The sequence below is a fragment of the Phyllostomus hastatus genome, unplaced genomic scaffold (assembly GCF_019186645.2).
Source record: "Phyllostomus hastatus isolate PE091 unplaced genomic scaffold, TTU_PhHast_1.1 phas_contig_159, whole genome shotgun sequence".
NCBI classification, from domain to species: Eukaryota; Metazoa; Chordata; class Mammalia; order Chiroptera; family Phyllostomidae; genus Phyllostomus; species Phyllostomus hastatus.
This window is the reverse complement of record NW_025333640.1, coordinates 538,607-557,629: the sequence shown is the minus strand read 5'-3', so window position 1 is coordinate 557,629 and position 19,023 is coordinate 538,607. Positions and strand designations below refer to the sequence as shown.

General features: G+C 51.6%; 2 protein-coding genes across 2 annotated transcripts in view; one reads left to right on the top strand and one right to left on the bottom strand.

The window, feature by feature from the left end:
• The window catches only part of LOC123813826 (adhesion G protein-coupled receptor E4-like), a 43,870-nt gene extending 40,962 nt beyond the window's left edge, over positions 1-2,908 (top strand). The window contains exon 17 of the mRNA XM_045831221.1: positions 1,595-2,908. Within this exon, the coding sequence (XP_045687177.1) occupies positions 1,595-1,687 (93 nt within the window). The 3' untranslated portion in view covers positions 1,688-2,908. The remainder of the gene's footprint in view (positions 1-1,594) is intronic.
• Positions 2,909-13,929: 11,021 nt separating this feature from the next.
• The window catches only part of CFAP92 (cilia and flagella associated protein 92 (putative)), a 28,554-nt gene continuing 23,460 nt past the window's right edge, over positions 13,930-19,023 (bottom strand). Inside the window, exons 11-14 of the mRNA XM_045831351.1 lie at positions 18,118-18,415; positions 14,996-15,160; positions 14,190-14,399; positions 13,930-14,112 (exon numbers count right to left, since the gene is read on the bottom strand). Coding sequence (XP_045687307.1) covers positions 13,930-14,112; positions 14,190-14,399; positions 14,996-15,160; positions 18,118-18,415 — 856 coding nt within the window. The remainder of the gene's footprint in view (positions 14,113-14,189; positions 14,400-14,995; positions 15,161-18,117; positions 18,416-19,023) is intronic.

Here is a 19,023-nt window from a genome sequence, read left to right as displayed (position 1 = left end):
CCTACTCCTTTTCCCGTTCTCTGTACAGCAGTCAGAGTGGCAGTGAAACATGCAAATCAGATTATTTTATTCCCCTACTTAAAACTCTGGCTTCCCATCACATTTAGAATCAAATTGAACCTCATAGCATCACTTAAAATTGGCCCAACATCCCTAGTCAGGTGTGTTGGCTGCTTTTCAGTTCCCTGAGCTTCCCAGGCTGATCATCACTGCCTCAGGGCCTTTGCACCAGCTGTTTCTTCCATCCCCGTCTCATTAGTGTTCACACTTCAGCTGAAAGGTCCCCTCAGAGATGGTTTCCCCAACCACTTATTCTATGCTTGTCACACTCACTCTGTCACTACACTCTATCTTAATCCTCTGCATAGCATGTCTCATTATATGGTATTTATCCTAAAGACATCAATGTGGTTGCTCTTGGTCAATCTCCACCCTCTGTAAGTTTCAGGGCTTGGGCTGCTATTGTTTCCCTTTTGCCTGGTGAAGTGCCTGGCCCATGGACTTAATTTGTTCTGAGAGTATAAACTTCCTGTTTAAGGGTGAGGAAACCGAAGCTGAGAAAGCTCAAATGGTTTGCTTAAGCTACACAGCCAGTTAGAGGAATTTGAATTTTCCTTCAAAAGTTGGCAACTTTCCTTGGTTGTCGCGAGCATTGTTACTTCAGATGAGCAACCTTTGGGGCCAGCAGCTCATAGAACATGCAGTTTCGCATCAAAACTAATTCTGCCGTGTGGCTGCTGACTGTGTCCTAATATGACCCTGTTTTCACAGTCACCCTGTGGCCGAAATCATTGGCGGTCAAAGGATATGTCGATCTGATCTGCCCCAACACACATGCCCACCAAACACAGGTCACGTGGTGGACTCCACAGCGTAAATTCTGGGCTTGCCAGGTCTGAGTTTGAATTTTGATTCTTTCAGGTTCCAGCTGGCAGGCACTGGGGAAGCAGCTTAACCTCCCCCAGCCTCCTTGTTAGAAAGCCTGACTGAGGACAAAAGTCCTGAGCACAAAAGCACTTTATGCTGAACTATGTCAGCACCACTTTTTATTAATTCCCAATGATCAAGAGTCAACAATGTAAGAACCCAACAATAGTGACAATCCTTTATCTTTGAATAGTTTACAATGAAAAAGCACACATTCAACCTTAAAATCTTTATTAATTATCTGTAGCATTTAAGTGATTCATCACTGTTGTGTTAAATGGAGTCAAAGCTCCTGGGGCTGAACCCCAACTACACCATGTTCAGGCTCTGCAACCTTGCACGAGACACCGAATGTCCCTGTGCCTCAGTATCTTCATCTGTAAAATGAGCATAATATCTCGTCATGAGAATAAATGGGATCTGATGTGTTAAGTGCTTAGAATGTCACCTGACACAGTAAACACTGCAAATGTTTGTAAAAAGATAAAATAAGTAAAAGGCCATCTATGATGGGGTGGGGGTGCTGTAGTGTCAAATAGTAGGACCGCTTTATTCAGCTTCGGACCTTAGAAGTTCTAGCTTGTCAGCCCAGTGCCTGATGGACTTTTTAACTTCCGAGGTGTTAGTTTCTCTTCAGCCTTTTCTCCATATTATCTCCCCCAAATAGGAGGAACCAGGGAAGTCAACAGAATTCTTTCACAAAGGAGACGCTGCACCTGCCCAGCCACAGCCTGGGACTCATCCTGTCACTGTTTTTTGACAAAAAACAGAAAACTGAGCTGCTTATGGATGGCACCCTGCTGTGACCACATGTGGGTTGGACAAATGACATCATCTGTATCTTTCCTGTGAAAACCAGTCCTGTCTCCCTCCTCTGTTTTGGCTTCTATTGCCAAACAAGAAAGTATGATTCACTCCATCAGCTGACTGTGAAATTTTGTGGTTCCCCTTGAAAAGCTGAAGTTTAGGGGGACTCTCATGGTTTTTAAAATCATGCAATTTCAAATTTACATGTATAAAACTTGCATAAAATTAAGCCTTTTTCTGGACAGTTTGGCACAAACTATCCAAATTCATGTGTATAACCCATTCATTAAAAATTCCATTGCTAGGAATTTATCCCAGGGACGTGGTGATTGGACATGCAGATTCAGGGTGGTGTGGACACAGGGAGGTCTGGTCAGACCACCGGGGAGGAGCAGGGAGGGGCTGTAGGAGGAGGCTCGCCAGCTTGTTGATGCACCACGTTCCATCCCACTGTTGCCATGGAAACAAGGTATTGATCCATCAGGACTGTTTCAGTAGTTAATGGTATATCAATAAAATATAATAAATAAATGCAGTCAAGTTTTTAAAATGAGGCATATTTTCATGTGGGTCATGTGGAAAAGACCATGTGCAGTTTGGTGAATATAGTGTAATATGACAATTGAACACACTCTGCTAGTGGGTGGCCCCCCCCTTTTTTTTCCCAAAGACCAGAAACTCAGACCTGAACCATTCTCTCAGGCTCTTTGGGGGAGTGGATGGGCCGATGTACTCTGAGGCTTGGGTCCCCTGGGCTCAGCAAGAAGACAGTGGTCCCAGGCCAGGGCCCTGGTCCTGTGTGGTCTCTTTCTCTGAGGTGCCCACTGCTTCCCAAATCCAGCTGTGCTTCTGAGGCTCAGGTCCTCACCCCCACCACCCTGCGCCCACCTCCCAGCCACTGTCTGCCCAGAGAGATCCTTCCAGGTCAGCCCTTCTCGTCCATGGACTTGACTCTGGAGGCCCCGGAACAGCCTCTGCTGCCCCTCTCTCAGCAATGATTCCTGTATTTTGCCACGTATAATGCACACTGTTTTGCCCAAATTTTTGAGGGGGGGTGCGTATTATACATGGGTAGTACCTGAAATATCTTGTATTTGTTCTGGTGTTTCATAATTATTTGTTACATAAAATTTCTTGTACCATAGTATGTTCAAAAATAAAGGCTAAAATTCCTTATAACACAAAACCAAGTCTCTAAATATAAATAAATAAATTGAACTAAAAAACTAAAATGCAAGATTTTTTCCCTGAAAGTTTGTGCCAAAAACATGGTGCACAGTATACATGGTCAAATACAGTACCTACCACGGGCATAATAATCCCCGTGTGCAACACACACAGAAACATGCCTGTGTGTGCACCAAGGAAATGGCCATAGGGCGCAAGGTGCATCTCAGTGGGAGACCCGACCAGGGGGAACCGTTGAGCAGGGTGTTTGTCCTTTGTAGCCTGCACATAATTCTTGGAGCATCACGGGGATGCTTTCAGCTCCCAGGTCAGAGGCCTGGCCCTTCTCCCCAGGGTCCTGGGGCCATTCTGCCTGTTCAGAGTTGATCGCCACAGCTCGTCTTTCTTTGCCCTCATCTAGAGGCGGTCATCCCGGACCTGTGGGATGAAGGGCACAGGCAAGAAGTGTGTGTGGGGAGAGGGTAGGAAGTGTCTCACAGGGACAGAACGCAGCCATGCACTTGCACGTGCAGGCACACCCACACACTGCTTTTACTCTCGGCCCTTTCGACACACAAGTGTGGCTCTAGGCTCTCAGCCTTCACCCTGCACCCACCTCTCTGAGCCTGGGGTGGCAGCGGGTGGCGGGGTGAATCCCGGGGCTGTTGCTCAAGCACAGCCTCTCAGGCTTTTATTTTTTAAATTACTGCAACCATCATCCCTCTCTCATTCTAGAACATTTTCACCACCCCACAGGTAAACAGGCTTCTCGCCCACCTCTAGCCATCACTCCCCTCTTCCTCCCTTTCCTCTTCCAGCTTCTCGCCTGCCCTCACAGACTCTGTGGGTGCCACGCCCCTGGCGTTGTGGGCTCTTGCCTGCCCTGCAGTGCCCCATGATTTCAGTGATAACTTTCTTGGAGGGGGTAGGGGGAAGCAACAGAATCTGTTTACTTTTTAACAAACGAAACTGACTTCCTCAGTATATGAAATATGTAAAAGTGTTTTGATTGAAACCAAAGTGGGCAGGGGGTGGTACTGCAGAGCCCTGGCCTTCTCTGGGTACCACCAGGAACCCATGGGACACACACCAGGCAGGGCCACTCTGCATCTCTGCAGGGACCCAGCCCTTCCCTTTCTGTGTGAATGGTGGCTCCGTCCTGTGCCAGCGCCCCCACACACCCCTGAGTTTGTCATTTGTCAGATGCACACATAGCCACCCAGCCACCTGTGGAAGTTGAAGATGAAATGTGAACAATGTAAGTTCAGCCTTGGCTGGTGTGTCTCAGTGGATTGAGTGCCGGTCTATGAACCAAAGGGTCGCTGGTTTGATTCCCAGTCAGGGCACTTGCCTGGGTTGCTGGCCAGGTCCCCATCAGGGGGCATGTGAGAGGCAACCACACAGTGATGTTTCTCTCCCTCTCTTCCTTTCTCTCTAAAAATAAATAAGTAAAATCTTAAAAATATAAAATATGTAAGTTCAATGGAGTTTTGTTTCTTTAACCTTTGTCTTTTTACTCTAGAACAGTGATTCCCAACCAGGGTGGTTTTGTCCCACAGGAGACATTTGACAAAGTCTAGAAACATTTTTGGTTGTCAAAACTGTGAGGGAGTGGAGCTTCTGGCTTCTAGTGGGTGGAGGTTAAGGATGCCTCTAAATATCCCGCAGTGCACAGGACAGTCTCCCATGACAAATCCATCCCCAGACATCAGTAGTGCCATGGCAGAATATCTGTCCTGGAGTCCACTAGAATGAGAGGCTGGACAGCTGTTTCACTTATAAGGGTCTGTGTCTGACAGGAGAAGTTCACAGTGTATTAAATGATTTAGCATATAGGTATTTTTATTTTTGTATTGTAGATTATATTTCTATGTTGAAATATGATCATATGCCTAGAAAAAGTCTGAAAGGATACACACAAAAATGCTGTGTTGTGATTTTTATAAATGGTGATCTGGAATTACTTTTATGATCAGGAGAGAGCAGTAAAACCATTTGCCTGTAATGGGAGGAATTTGGGGCTGGGCCATAAGGAAGCTGGCCTGTTTCCTCTCTAGGTGGCCTGGGCCCCTCCAAGCCACATATGTGCAGATGGAGCAATAGTCAGCCTGGACAGGCCAATTGCTGTACCCTGGCAGCACTCCAGGCTGTCAGTCTGAAGGTCAAGTATCAAAATCTGAATCAGGTTTGCTGTGTCAGGGTCTTGGAGGAGGGCCCTGCCTGCTCTGGCAGCCCAGTCCTGGAGTGTCTCAGTCATGCCTTCTGTCAGCCACGCCCCACAGTGCTCAGCCCCCACACAAGTGACCCTTTGATGGCACTGTCCCTTCCCCTTGAATCCTCCTCCTGTCCCCATTGCCTTTAACCCATCCTTTGGAGTCCTGGTTCTGATGCCGCTGTCTTCACCTTGGGGTGGATGTGAGCCTTCGATGCTGAGCCCTGAGTCACCCGCTGGGGCCTGAGCGTGTCCTCCCTGCTGTTTTGCACGTCTTCCTCACCCGACTGGGCTTGGAGCATTTTAGGGTAGGTCCAGGTTCACACCGCTCTTATCAACAGCCCAACTATTTGGGTCATTTCTGCTCAATGTAGAAACCAAAATCTGCAGAGTACGTGGCTCCCCGCACCCAAGAGCTAGTGTGCTGCATGCAGCCCTTCAGCGGAAAGACTGGACTTGCCCACTTGGCACTGAGAAGGGGGCGGGCAGTTCTGATATCGACCCAACACCTTTCCTACGCCAGGTGTGGCTCTGACCACTTTGAATGGGCCACTGAGTCAACATCCAAGTGTGAGCCAGATTCCCCTGAACGTTAGCACTGATTCTCATGAGACCCCGTTTTGTAGGGGACTCATTCCACAGTGGGTGAGGAGTGGGTCATGTCTGGGACCCAGCTGCCTTGGCCTCTGGGTCTCCCATTGTTTTCTTTTTCCTGTTAGGATACCTGCAGTCTGGATTTTCCTTTGCCAGTGAACTTAAAACCACCCTGTAGGGTTTTCTTGGGCACGGCGCCCGATACTGTGTTATCTTTGTGGACATGACTGCAGGGAAGTGCGGGGGCCCTGGCTGCGGGTTGGGAAGGTTACCTGGGGCCAGCATACCACTGGGTGCTTATGAAGTTCCTCAGAGTTCAGGGCAAGGCAGGTGATGGGGAAGGCTTTGTTTTGGGTTCTTACCTCCATTTTATAGGGTTAGTGGTCTGCCTGGGGAGGTGAACATGGGCCTAAAAGCTGGGTCAGACTCCAAGGTCAGGGCTTGTCTCACTCTGCCGAGCTGCTCCAAGGCCCTGACGCCCCCTCTGGACTTTTCCCCCATCTGGAAATTCCTCAGCACTAGAGCTTCGTGGGGATGCTCACGCTCAGCCTGTCCCCGGAGGATGCAGAACCTCTGATGGGGTCCTCAGTCCCAGAAACAGGGGAATGTGGGGGCCTGTTTACCTTATAGGCCCCCCAGGAGGGGCTGTTTGTGACTGGATCACACCTGGAGAGAGTTTGGAGAACACTGACTGTGGCGGGCGGGGGTGAGGGCTGGGTGGGAGGCTGCCGCACTCAGCTGGGTGCCTGCAGAGGGGCCCATGACACAGGGTGTGCTCACAACTACACCCTTTGGAGCCACAGGCCCAAGCTTTCGAGACAGAGAGCCTTCCTGCTTTGGTGATGAGCCTCTGTGACAGGCGCGAGCTGGCCCCTGCTCCTGTCTTGGGCATCCCTGTGGGCCTGACTTTCTGTCGGTGCCGTCCACCGGATCTCGTGTGATCTTTACAACCGCTGTGTGCTGCTGCCGTGGCGAAGGCGGTCACAGGTGTGCCAGAGGGAAGCAAGATGAAGCTCCTTAGCTACAGCTGGTCAGTGTGGCCAAGGAAAGAAAAGGACTTGCCTGAGGTTGCCCAGTGAGACCATGACGGCCAAGCTCCTGTCTGGCTATCTCTCACCCCAAAGCCCGGCTCTCCGTACGGAGCTTCCCACTCCACCCGCAGGCACTCTGCGCACACCCTGAGGTCCTCACACCCTGTGCTGACCTTGCTCCCAGGCCCAGGGCAGGTGTTCAGCTCGGAGGGTGCCTGGCGGTATGGGAGTGAGGCGCTGTAGGTCCTCCAAGGCTCGGGCTACACGAGGGGCTGCCTGGCTGAGTGCCTGTTGCATGACACCCACGTCCTGCTCGTCTTTGAGAGGGGTGCCCTGCCACAGCTCTGCCCTGTTCCCCTGAGCCTCCTGGTTCTGGGCCCAGGCTGGCTTGTGTGTTCCCCATTTAACCCTCCTCACGATCCTGCATAGACTGCATGCTGCGGACGAGGAGGCCGACGCAGAGAGGCCAAGCAGCTCACTCTGGATCCCAAGTCCAAGGGCCCCTTCAGCAGAGCCTCCCATCTCCTGGCAACCCGCCGTGGGTCTTTGCCAAGTTGCTTCTGCTTGCTGTGGTGGGGCAAGCAGAGAGCTCTCGGTAGGAGGTTTGGGTTTGGCCTCAAATGCTCTCCGTGCATCTGGGTTTTCTTCTCAGTGCATCGAGGCAACTTCACAGAGTCATCGCTGAGGGCTTTCCCTTCTTACCCTCTAGGTGCTCTCCCCCATGGGTTCACAAGTCTAAAGGTGCTGAGAGGAACCTGGGCCAGGGGCGAAATGGGAGTTGGGGCCACAGACACACCTCAGACACTACCCCACCTTTGGGGTGTTGGTGGTCTTGACTGTGCAGACTGACTGACTCAGGAGGAACCCAGAGACCCAGGGAGTGGAGGACAGAGTGCGCCCCTCCCGAGAGGGCGGGGTCCCATGAGCAAGTGCTCTTGGCTCTCAGGTCCAGGACAGGACTTTGACCAGGCTGGTAGAAGGGCTATTTGGGCCAAAGACAGAGAAAAAGAACATGCCAGGCCCAGATGGGACCTTACCTGCTAACTCTAGGTGAATGAGAATAATCAAGTCTCTGTGAGAGTGGTGGCCAGTCCTGCTCAGTGGGGCTGGGGTAGGTGATGGAGTAGATGATGGGTAGATGGAAGGGGAGACAAGTAGCTGGTTGTAGATGACCTTGGGTCTTCCTGTGAGGACAATGGAAGCTGTAAAAGATCACAGTGCTGCCTGCAGTAGCTTCCACAGTGGGGGTGAGGGGGCAGGGGCATGTACTGCCAGGGCTAACTCCCATGGGGCAGCTTTTGACAACCATACTGCTGGCCACAGGGATACCATGAGATTCTCTGGATGTACATCACCCCGGCAGGCCTGCAACATGCCAGCTGCATCCTGACTTCAAGGATCAAGTAGGTGCCATTCCCACTCTCTGCTCCTCAGGCTCTACCTGGGGGGTGGGGGCAAGGGAGGGTGGGCAGTGTACCTTGCAGAGCTAAGTTCATTTGCTGGCTGGGTGAGGAGAGGGAGGGTGGCCAGGAGCCTTGGCCAGTGAGTGTGGGGTCTTCAAAGCTGGGCTCCAGAGCCTGGCCTTTACCCGAGGGTGATGGGAGGGACCAGCTTCTCAGGGAAGTCCTCACTGCCCTGCAGCTCCCATCTCCCATGCTGCAGGGAGCTGGGTTTTCAGGATCTGGGGAATGAGAGGTGCCCATTAAAGAGGTGCCAGGCTCCAGGGCCAACACAAGACCAAGCTGGTTCTTCTTTCCTTCCCTTACTCTCTCCCTCTCCTGGGGCTAGAGCAATTGGAAATCACCGTGGGAGCCCAAGCACCTGTGCTCAGAGCAGTTTGCAGAATGCTTGACGGGAAAGAACGCCCTGGGAGCTGGCTGTGACTTAGCTCCTTGTGGAGGGAGCATGCGTGTGGCTCCACCTCAGGAGACTGGCTGCTCTCTGACGGGCTGGAAGGGCTCAGCCTGCAGCCAGGTGTCCAGCATGCCCAGGCCAGAGGAGGGGCACATGGGGCTTGGGTTGGCCCTTTGTGGCTTTGTGTAGTCAGAGGAGGACTGAGTGCCCTAGAGCTCTGGGGTGCCAAGTGATGGGGGTCGTGTTTCTGGATGGCGGAGGGAGCAGTAGGGACTCAGGTCATGGGGCCATAGGCTTTCTGCAGTGAGCTTAAATGGGGTAACCTGACCACGGTCCTGCAGACTCCTGACCAGAGGCTTCGGGACTCCTTGAGCTGAACCATAGACCTGGGGCTGACAGGGAATCTTGGAGCTGCACACCCCATTGCTACGGCGAGTGAGCCCAGCAGGGTAGCCTGTTGGATACCTCCTTCCCAAAAGAGATGAGATCAGGGGATGCAGGGAAAGATCAGCCAATTTTAAGGACAGCTGATGTCCCTTCTCTCCAACCTGTCATGACGGACACTGTCCTGCATGGTAGCAGGGCTGGCCCTGGACCCCCTGCCGTGCCCTGTGCAGGGGGTGAAACAGGATGGGCACCATAGGGAGGAGGTGCTGGGCTGAGTCCTTCTCTGGCTGCCAGGACAGTGCCAGCAAGCTCGGGAGCATGTATTACTTTGGTTGTACTTGGAGATGTTGCTGCTCCACTTTGGCAAGGTAGTTGGGCCCCTGACAGACCCAGAGATGGTAGGCCCTCCACTCTAGGGGTCAAGGAGATGGGGTCAGCATCTATGAGACCATGGTTTACGAAGTGTTAAACTCGCCATGGAAGGGTGGGGTGGGGAGGCTGGGCTCCTGTGGCTGCCTGACCTAAGGACCTCTCAGCTAGCTGGGTGGGAGCCCCTGCTGGGTGAGCACCCTCCAGGTGAAGAGAGGCTCCATGCACTTGGTAGGGCAGCCCTGCCAGAGCCCTAATCTTGGGGCCTGGTCTGTGAGGCTCTGCTGCTGAAGGTGTTTTAAGTCCCAGCTTCTGGTCTCAGCCAGGTTCCTGGAACCTGGTCTTGCCTTGACCTTGCCCAAATCTAGACAGAGTGAAGGGAAAACGGAAGGCAGCCATGAACCGACCTCCCACAACCCACTGGGAAATAGCATTAGCCCCTCTACCCTGAAGCACAAAGGGAGGCTCCGATGTGGGCAAAGATGTGTCTGGGGTGGGACAGTGTGTGCGGAGGGTCTTGGGTAGCAGGCCTCCACCCTGGGCCTCTGTGTTCCCAGACCATTGAAGCAGGTGGCCAGCATCCACATCAACCTGTACGGCACGGCAGCTGCTTTGTGAGAGCAGGCTCCAGAACCATGACCGTGAGGTGAGCCTGCACAGCCCCCCACCCCCACCCCTGTCCAGCCCGTACACAGGCAGCCAGCCTTACACTGGCTTTGTCCTGCTGCACTTTAATGAGGCCTGGTGGTTGGGGTGGAGGTCATCCGTCATGGAGAAATCTCAGGTGGGAGGGGCTGGGCAAGTCGATGGCCTTGGCCCCTAGTTGGGCCAGAGAGGGTGAAGCGCAGGCTCTGTGCAGCAGCGGACCCGGCGGTGGGCAGGTGTGCTGAGTTGTGGCTGTGGCCTGTGGTGGGCACTGCCAGCTCTGGTGGGAGGGTCCACGTTGTTCAGGACACAGGGCCGCTCCCTTTTGTCTTCCCACCTGACAGAAAAGGGTGGGTTAGTGACAAGTCCCAAACCTGGTGCTCTCACCCTGTCTGTCCTCACCCTGTTGAAGGCGGTGCGTGATGTCACTGAGTGCCTGCTGGGGATTTGGCATTGGCCCACAGCAGCCTGTGGTCACAAGAATTGTGAAGTCTGTCTCACAGAGGAGGAAACTGAGGCTCAAAGATGTTGAGCATTTTGCCCTTGGTACAGGTAGTTGGGCTCAGGGCTGGAAATGGAACCTAAGACGGTGACTTCTGAGCCAGGCCTCTTGTCCACAGACAGGCTGCCCAGCAGTTCTTTGAAGCTTCGAGGTCAGTCACCAGGGAAAGGGTGCCCGATGGCCCAGAGATCCCAGCATTCTCTCCGACCTTGGTTCCGCTGGCCGACATCTTCTGCACAGAAGCTCATTTCCAGAATCTCGCCACCTTATCTCAGCTAAACAGGCGTGAGCAGGGCTGCTTTGAGGAGGGAGGAGAGGGGCTGATTGCAGGCGACTGCGCCGCGCACGGACTCCTGCCTCGAGTGTGGAGGGCCGGCTGAGACATGCTCACCTGCAGCGGGGCAGGAGTGGGGCAGGAGCAGGGCCTGCGGAGGAGAGCCCTGTCAGCGCCCTTGCTCGGGCCCTGCTGGCATCTGCCCAGGGCAGCTCACAGAGGAAGGTGGCGCCCTTGCCTTCACCCCTGCGGCATGGCAGAAATGAGGCTGCCCTTATGGATGTACCAGGCTGCTACCCTAGACCATCCGGGGACTTTGCTTGTGCTGCTCCGTTTGTCTGGAATACTCTTCTTCTTTCATAGCCCTGTCTTAGAATGTGCAGCTCAGGTTCTCCTTTTGACCCTTACAGTTCTGCTGGCTTTGAGGCTTCGTGTCACGTGTCTCCTGCGGGGCCTAGCCCTGCTGCAGAGAGGTGGTGGAGAGGGGAACAGAATTCTGTGCAGCTCCTGGCCCCTGGCCGCTGGCCAGGCACTGTCCAAGGTGCTGACCGGACCATCAGCGTGCTGTGGAGCACGAGGAAATGGGTTCTCCTGAAATAGGCTTGATTCATAGGGGAAGGGGCCATTTGTTGACCAAATGCCTCTCTGTACCCCTACCCACCACAATTTGGAGTTTTTAGGAATTAACAGGATGAGCCCTTTGCTATTCAGAGTGAAGCCTCTATCTACAGCCCCAAATCACTTCCTGGGTGTTGGGAGGGGTGGTGGGGCCACCCATGGGCTGACTTTGTTGGAAAAATTGATCCAGCAGTATTTCTCTTATCACAATGCAGAAAGATCACCAACTGTCTTGTTTTCCCTCCCAGATTCTCCAGAAAATGTAGATGAACAGACTAAGGAAGTGTCCCAGCAGGTTCTAGAGAGGAGAGCATACTTCTGTGCCCACCGTCCTGGCTGGATGCCCTGAAGTGCAGGGACGGTGGTCCCTGCTGCCACTAGCCCCCAGGCCACAGCCCATTGCTGGACAATTCTTGCTTGCTCCAGGTGTAGAACATGGGGTTACTCTAAATGGAACTATTTCTTCCCAGTTTTCACCTGGAGGTCTTTCTCCTGGCCTGAGGGAGCCTCTTCTAGTTTTTTACCTGTGTGCACTGCTGTCTGACATGACCCTGGATTCTGAACAGAGACAGAGAATGGATCCCTGAGACCTGGTATTTGAGGGTATGCTGCTAGTTTAGGAGACCTCACAGTGGAGACCAGGGCTTGCGCTGCCAGCCTTTAATGGATGAGAGCATGATCCTGAGAACTATCCTTTGGTGATGGCCTCCAGTCCCTTTTGTCCTTGCCTTGCGAGAAGAGGGCCCTAAAAGCTGAGGGGCAGGTGCCCAGTGCAGGGCCATGGGGGTTATGAGCCCAATCGTTGATCCTTCCCAGGTGATGGGTGGAAAACTGTGTTGCTTGGTATATGACAACATATGTTTGTTCCCACCTGGGCTTTCTCTTGCCTTTCTTTGCAAGGACTGCCCTGTACTCTTGAAGTGAGGGGGGAAAGGTGTCTATAGATGGCACTACCAGGCCTGTGCCTTTTTCCAGGCTCCCCTCTGCCATTACTTGCTGGATGTCCTGGGTGTCAGCACGCTGGCAAGTTTCAAGATTTGGTCCAGTTTCTAGGTGGTTTGGGCCCCCCCCGCCAAAGAGCTCATTGTAGCTGTTGCCTTGAGGTGGGAGGAGGAAGCCAGGCTCACTTCTTTTCCTCCAAGTAGAAGCTGCAATCTGCAGCGATGAGAGGAATAGTCAAGGAGAAGATGGGGGATGCTGAGACCCGAGCTGGCTTAGTGGGGTCGGCCTGGACACTCTGCCAGGGTTTTGGTAACTAATTTTCAAAAGGTGAAAGTTAACAAATACTGTGATTTAAGAAATAACTTTCCAATGAAATTCAAGTTCTTAAATGCTGGCCAGGAGGCATTTTGCACAAAAAGAAGAGCGCATATCTTCTCACCCAGGGAAAGGAGCTCCTTTGCCGGGGAAGCTGGGAAAGCACACAGACCCCACCCCCTCGGGGCAGCCCTCAGGAATGGGGGCTTCACTCTGGGCCCTGTGGCATGGAAGTCCTCAGGCAGCAACAGGTTCTCTCTTCTTCCAGTTGAGCTTAAAAGGCTGGGGTCACCGTTCAAGGCTCCCTTTTTCACCTGCCATTTCTGAGTTTTTCTTAAACACGTTGTGGGAAGGGAAGGCACCATCACATACTTGTTTCATGCTTTCAGCAGTGTGCACGGGCTACTTGAGATGCCCAGGAAACTTGTGCTGGGAAAGCCTGCTGTGGAGCCCAGCAGCACACTCTGGCCAGTGAGGACAGCCTGGCCCTCCTGGCTGGGACTCAGCCTGAGACACCAACAGGGAGCAGGAGACCTGTGCACAGTCCCAGAGCCTGGGGCCTGTTCTGTGGGGAGACAGCAAGGTCCCAGTGAGGGGAGAGGGATTTCAGGAGCTTCATGCCCTTCCTCCTAGCCATGGAGCTGCCCATGGGTGTGGGCAGAGGAAGAAAATGCATCCCACTTATTCCTTCTTGATTTCTGGGAAAGGGTTTTCTGGTGGCAAATCTTGTTGCCAGAAAACCCATCCCTATTCTCTGAACAAACATTCTGGCTCTGTTAGTCAACAGATTGTGGTTCTCTATCAACCAATAAATGATTTTTAGGTCTTTCTTTATAAACAGAGGGATGGAAAGAAAGAAAAGGGGACTCAGAAGGATGGATGTAGCAAGACTCCAGTCTCACCCACAGAGGGAGGTGGCAGCGTCTGAGCTGGAAGGGAGCTGGAAGGTCCCAGACCCTCTGCCCCAGCTGTTGGCTGGGCCTCCAGGGCCCAGTCGGGGGTAACACAGTGGAGAAGCTCAGAAAGCCTCTGGATCTATTGTCCAACTTCCCTTCGTATACTTAAGAAACAAGGCCTAGAACAAGGCAGGGACCTGTCCCAAGTCACACAGCGAGTTAATATTACGGCTGGAACTAGAATTCAGGTCTCCTGAGTTCCAGCCAGCAGTCAGTCTGTTACACCAGATGCATTCTGAACCTTATTCCCTCTCCCAGGATCTAAAGCAAGGATGCTGTGAAGCTGGAGAGCTGCACAGAGCTCCTGCCCACCAACAGTGTCAGGAGGCTCAGCTTGCATAGGTCTCATCTGTTACCTGTTTCCGGCCCATTGATGGAGCAGCAGGCAGCTTGAGGAAAGGCGGTGGCTTCTTGTACAGATCAAAGTCCTGATGGCGCCGGTCCCAGCTCCACCTGTCTCGGTCCAGCACAGGCTGCAGCACATTAGCAAACAGTGCGTTTTCCCTCCACTCCTAAACCAGAAACAATAAGTCAGGAGGAAGGTCCTAGGGAGCCCCCATCTGACACCCTGCTCCTCCTGCCTGTGGACCTCAGTCAGCTCTGTGGTGGCGCCAATGGGCAGCAGCCTGAGGTGGTCCCTTTCGGTGGACCTCTGAAGGCCTGTCACTTGGAATCCATTGGCTGTGAGCCAGGCCTGGCGGGACTTCTTCTGGGCTTTTTTCTCCTCTTCCTTTGAATCCTGGGGCTCCACCATGGCCGAGAGGTACTTCTGTGAATATGTGAATCTTCTGCTCGGCTCCTGGAAATGAGGGGCAGCATGTGGTTGGAAGGGTAGTGATGGACTAGGAGAGGCCCGACTGAGCCTTGGGTTCCCAGGTAGGTGTCAGCGACAGCCGAGGGCATAGCGACCGTTCCTGACAATGTACACGGGGCATCCACACGCACTGAACTGGGCAGCGGCGCCGGGAGGCTCATTCTGCTGTCCCCCTTGACAGAAGGAGCCCTTTCTAAATCCACCGTATGAGAAAGCCTTGGCCAGCTTTTCCTTTAGGGTAACAGCTGCTTTGCATGAGCAGCAACAAAATGCTCTGTCGTGGTGGAGAACCTGCGGGGGTTTGCAGCTGTGAATATCTGAGTGTAGGCTGAGGACCTCTCAGACCACCCTTACATGGGGAGGGTTCACATTTAGTGTGGGAACAGAGCCCCTTTCCCAGCACCTAGTCCCTTGTATACTCCCCCTAAGTGGGTGGCTCTTGTCCATACACTGGAGATCTCCCATGGACCTCCAGGCTGGATGGTCCGAGAGGAAACCGTTCATGGCATTAGCCAACTGCTGTTATCCTGTCTGGAGCATAAGCATGTGTCTGTTTCCTACTCTCCGAGCCTCTCACTCACCTTGGCCATCTCTCGATACAGCTCCTTCTTGGCAAACTCTGTGGAATTCAGAGTCTGAATACTATAGTTATAGACAGCATCTTTGGTAGGGGCTGAACTCCGAATCACCTTTACCACAGACTTTGGAGGCTCCTTGCTGACCTTGTAGGCTCTCATGATATTTTTCTGAAGAAAAAGACACCAGTCATTACTCGCACAAGTGCCCCTCACTGCCAGCTACCTGCTGGTGTCCACTTCCCTGCTGGTGTCTAGCTCTGGGACATGGCTGCAGGTATTGATTCTTGAATACTGGGGCTGCTGTTTTATCACAGAGCCTTGCCAGAGGGCCATCTAGTCCAGTCCTTTACTGTCAACAGAAGAAGTCAGTGGGCCAGAAACTTGACATTTGCCTAAGGTTATTGGAACCGGAACACACAGAATTTGGCCAGAGCTTATAGCTCAGATGGTGGGAAGTAGCAGAGGCTTGAGGCTCTCATGGTGCGTGCAGGGCAGAGGTGAGCTGAAGCGCAAGGACTTCCTCCCTCGACCACGCTTGTGTGCACGGGGAAGGCTACCCTCTTCTCTCCGGAGCCTCACGATGGTCTGTTGGCTCCCTTTGTGAGTGAAAACAGCAATGAGGCAAGAGATAAAAGGTAAAATAGGGTGTTTCAGAGACAGGTAGCTGGGACCCAAAAAAGAGGAAGAGGAAGAGTTTTACTCTTAATTGTTAACTACTGTGCAGCTTGCCTTTCATTTGCCTACTAACCTCCAGGAAAATAACTACCTTTTGCTTAAAAATTTTTTAACTCAAAAGGTTGACCTTTAATAAGTGAGGTTGACTCACTTATTAACATGACTTTGGTCCAAGCCCCAGTGTCTTGACTTTGGAATCTTGGAGGAATTTCTGTAAGAGAGTGCAAAGTAATCCAGAGAAGGACTAAATGAGTCTGTGTTTCACACATGAGAGGAAAGTTGGTCCAGGAACAAGATGTCGTGGCTTGCAGCAACAGGACTGAAGGCGAGGGCAAGCCAAGGGCTGTGGGATAAGGGACCCAACTCAGGCTTTGGAGCAGTTTTGAGAAGACAGGGCTGTCTAAGCTAGGCTCTTGTCATGGCCCACATGAAGCTTCAGTTGGAATATTTAGCATTTTGTCCAGTTTCTCTGGTTGTCTTCTGGGAAGGGTGGTCTGAATTAGTCAGTCTGCCATTAATAAAACCAGAAGTCCTTGTTCCTTCAAAATCCTAGAGCTGGTGGATTACAGCTGGGGGAGAAGAGTTTACAGTTGAAGTTCTGGTCAACAGTTGTTCTGCTGATTACCTTGCACTCTGTACAGAGAAAATGAGGTGGCCCCTGAAATCCTAATCTAATAGTAGTTATACTAAATGAGTTAAGTTTGCCAATTAAAGAATTTCACATTGGATTTTTTTAAGCTAATAGTATGCTGTCATAAGGGAAGGGGAGGTGGGGCAGTAATAAGGGGGCCAAACAAATGGGGACAGAAGATGATCTGACTTTGGGTGGTGGGCACACAATGCAATATACAGATCAAGTGTCATAGAAATGTATGCTTGGAACTTATACAATATTACTAACCAATCTTACCCCAGTACATTTAATAAAAAAGATGCTCACGATTACATATTAAAAAAACTGCTTTAGATAAAAAGATAGGGCTTTGAAATTGAAAGGGGGAAGAATATAAACTAGGCAAAAAGGACCAGAAAGCCCAACCAGAAAATCTAGAGTAGCAATTTTAATATCTAACCACGTAACTCAAGATAAAAATCTATCAAAAGAGGCAACAGGAGATATTGTATATTGAAGAAAAAAACAAGAAGATATAACTATCATGAACATTTGTTCACCTAACAATAGTCTCAAAATTTATTAAGCAACAGCTGACAGGATTACAAAGAAAAAAATAAACATCGAGAGAAACTGTCAATAAGACCAAAAGACAACTTATTGAATGAGAGAAGTTATTCACCAACGATACATCTGATAAGGGGTTATTATCCAAAATCTACAAGAAACTCATACAACTTAACACCAAAAATACAAACAGTTCAATTAAAAAATGTCAGAATGGTTATCATGAGTAAGTCAGCAAACCACAAGTGTTGGTGAAGACGTGGAGAAAAGGGGACCCCTGTGCACTGTTTGTAGGACTGCAAATTGGTTCAGCCACTGTGGAGTTCCTCAAAAAATTAAACATAGAACTACTATATGACCCAGCAATTCCCCTTCTGGGTGTTTATCCAAAGAAAGCCAAAACACTAACTTGTAAAGATAAATATGCACCCTTATGTTCTTACTATAGCCAAGACATGGAAACAGCCATGTGCCCATCAATAGATAATTGGATAGAAAAGAAGTGGTACATATATACTATGTAATATTCCTTGGCCATAAAAAAGAGTGAAATCTCACCATTTTCAACAGCAGAGATTGACCTAGTGGGTATCATAAAGAACACACACATGCTTACACACTCCTAAGGGACTTTTTTTTTAAAAACTAGAGATTGGTGTGGGAGTGAGGTGGGTGGCTTCATACAGACAGACTGTGACTGGGCAACTTGAAGACACACCTTGGATGCTGGTGTTTTTGTCTTTTTGGTTGGTATGGGGTGAAGGAGGTTCTTGTTGGCCATTCAGGCCACATAACTCCCAGCTTTCCATCACCTCATCAGCCTCTCAGCCTCTTACTGTCTTCCTTTTACATTTTCTCATGCAGATTTAGTTTATCTCCTGTGTTTCTGGGACATCATATCATATCCATGCCCCTAGCAGCTTAAGTAAGATGTTACATAGTCACACACACACACATGTGTGAGACACTTCTTCCCCAAGGATGAACTGTGGGGCCAGAGGTAATACACCTAAGAGCATTCCTTTTCCCCTTTCAGGAGGATGGGGGACACTAGGGCTATGAATGAGTGCTTCTGCTGTGGTTCAGCCCTGCACCCAGCACTTCTTGCTCATTCTGCCTGGGATCCCGGGGTGGGAGGGTAGAGACAGGCCAGAGGCAGATGCCCGGTTCAAGGTCTGGCCATCAGCCCTATATCTCCTGGCATGTGACTGGACAGCTCAGGTGGGGCAAAGGCCTGGGACCCCTGACCCCAAAGAGGAGAGAGTGCCACCTGGATCAGACTGTGCTTTTGGCCTCTATTCTTCAATATCACAGTGTTCCGCCACTGCAGGTACTTCTTCTGATGGGAGGCAATGTCAAAAGTATGGGTGGAATTCTGGCTTCGAAAGTCCTCGAGATTGGGGGCAGGATGAGGTAAGATGGCCAAAAATTTTCTGTCTATGAGCTCTTCTTGTGAAACGGGCAACCCAAACTCCTGGCTCAAGTGTTTGATCATGGCGGAGGAAGGCAGCAGGTCTCTGGCAACCACCTCCCTGAGGTTGGTGCTGTAACGGCAGATGCAGTAGATCCTGGAACACAGAAAGGCCATCCTACTCAGCCTCACCTACCTTGCAAGACAGGTCAAGCCATCCCCATTTTACAAGAGGAAATGAAAACTCGGCGAGGTGGATTGGCTGGTAAGTGTGTGTTTGTAGGAAGGGGAAGGAAAGTGTCTGGGAGCCGCCCATTCTCTTCTGTCCCTCCTTGTCATCTTAGTGGCAGGAAGGGGCTCTTTGAAGGTTACAGGAGGTAAACCTGGGGTGGCTCCCACCCAGCCTGGGGAATGCTGTCACCCCTTCTCTGTGGGGACAGCTCAGGCCCAGGCAGTGGGGAGCTGGGGGATACCATAGAAAATGGGACTCAGTGGGAATGGGGTTCTGTCCCCCACTTCCTCTTGGGAACACCTTGGACCCAGCTGGGTGGGACAGCTGGAAGAGGGCGAGAAGGGCCCAGACAGGAGGGTCCTGTCTCCCAGAGTAGAGCTTCTGTTCAGTCTCTGGTGAGCACCCGATCCAGGGTCTCTTTTGCACTGCAGGCCTGGGCTGCTTAAGAGTAGAGGCACCACCCTCCGTCTCCTCCATGGGGCTCCTGCACATTCCTGTCCTCTCACCTGGAACCAAGTGACAAGGGAGACTGC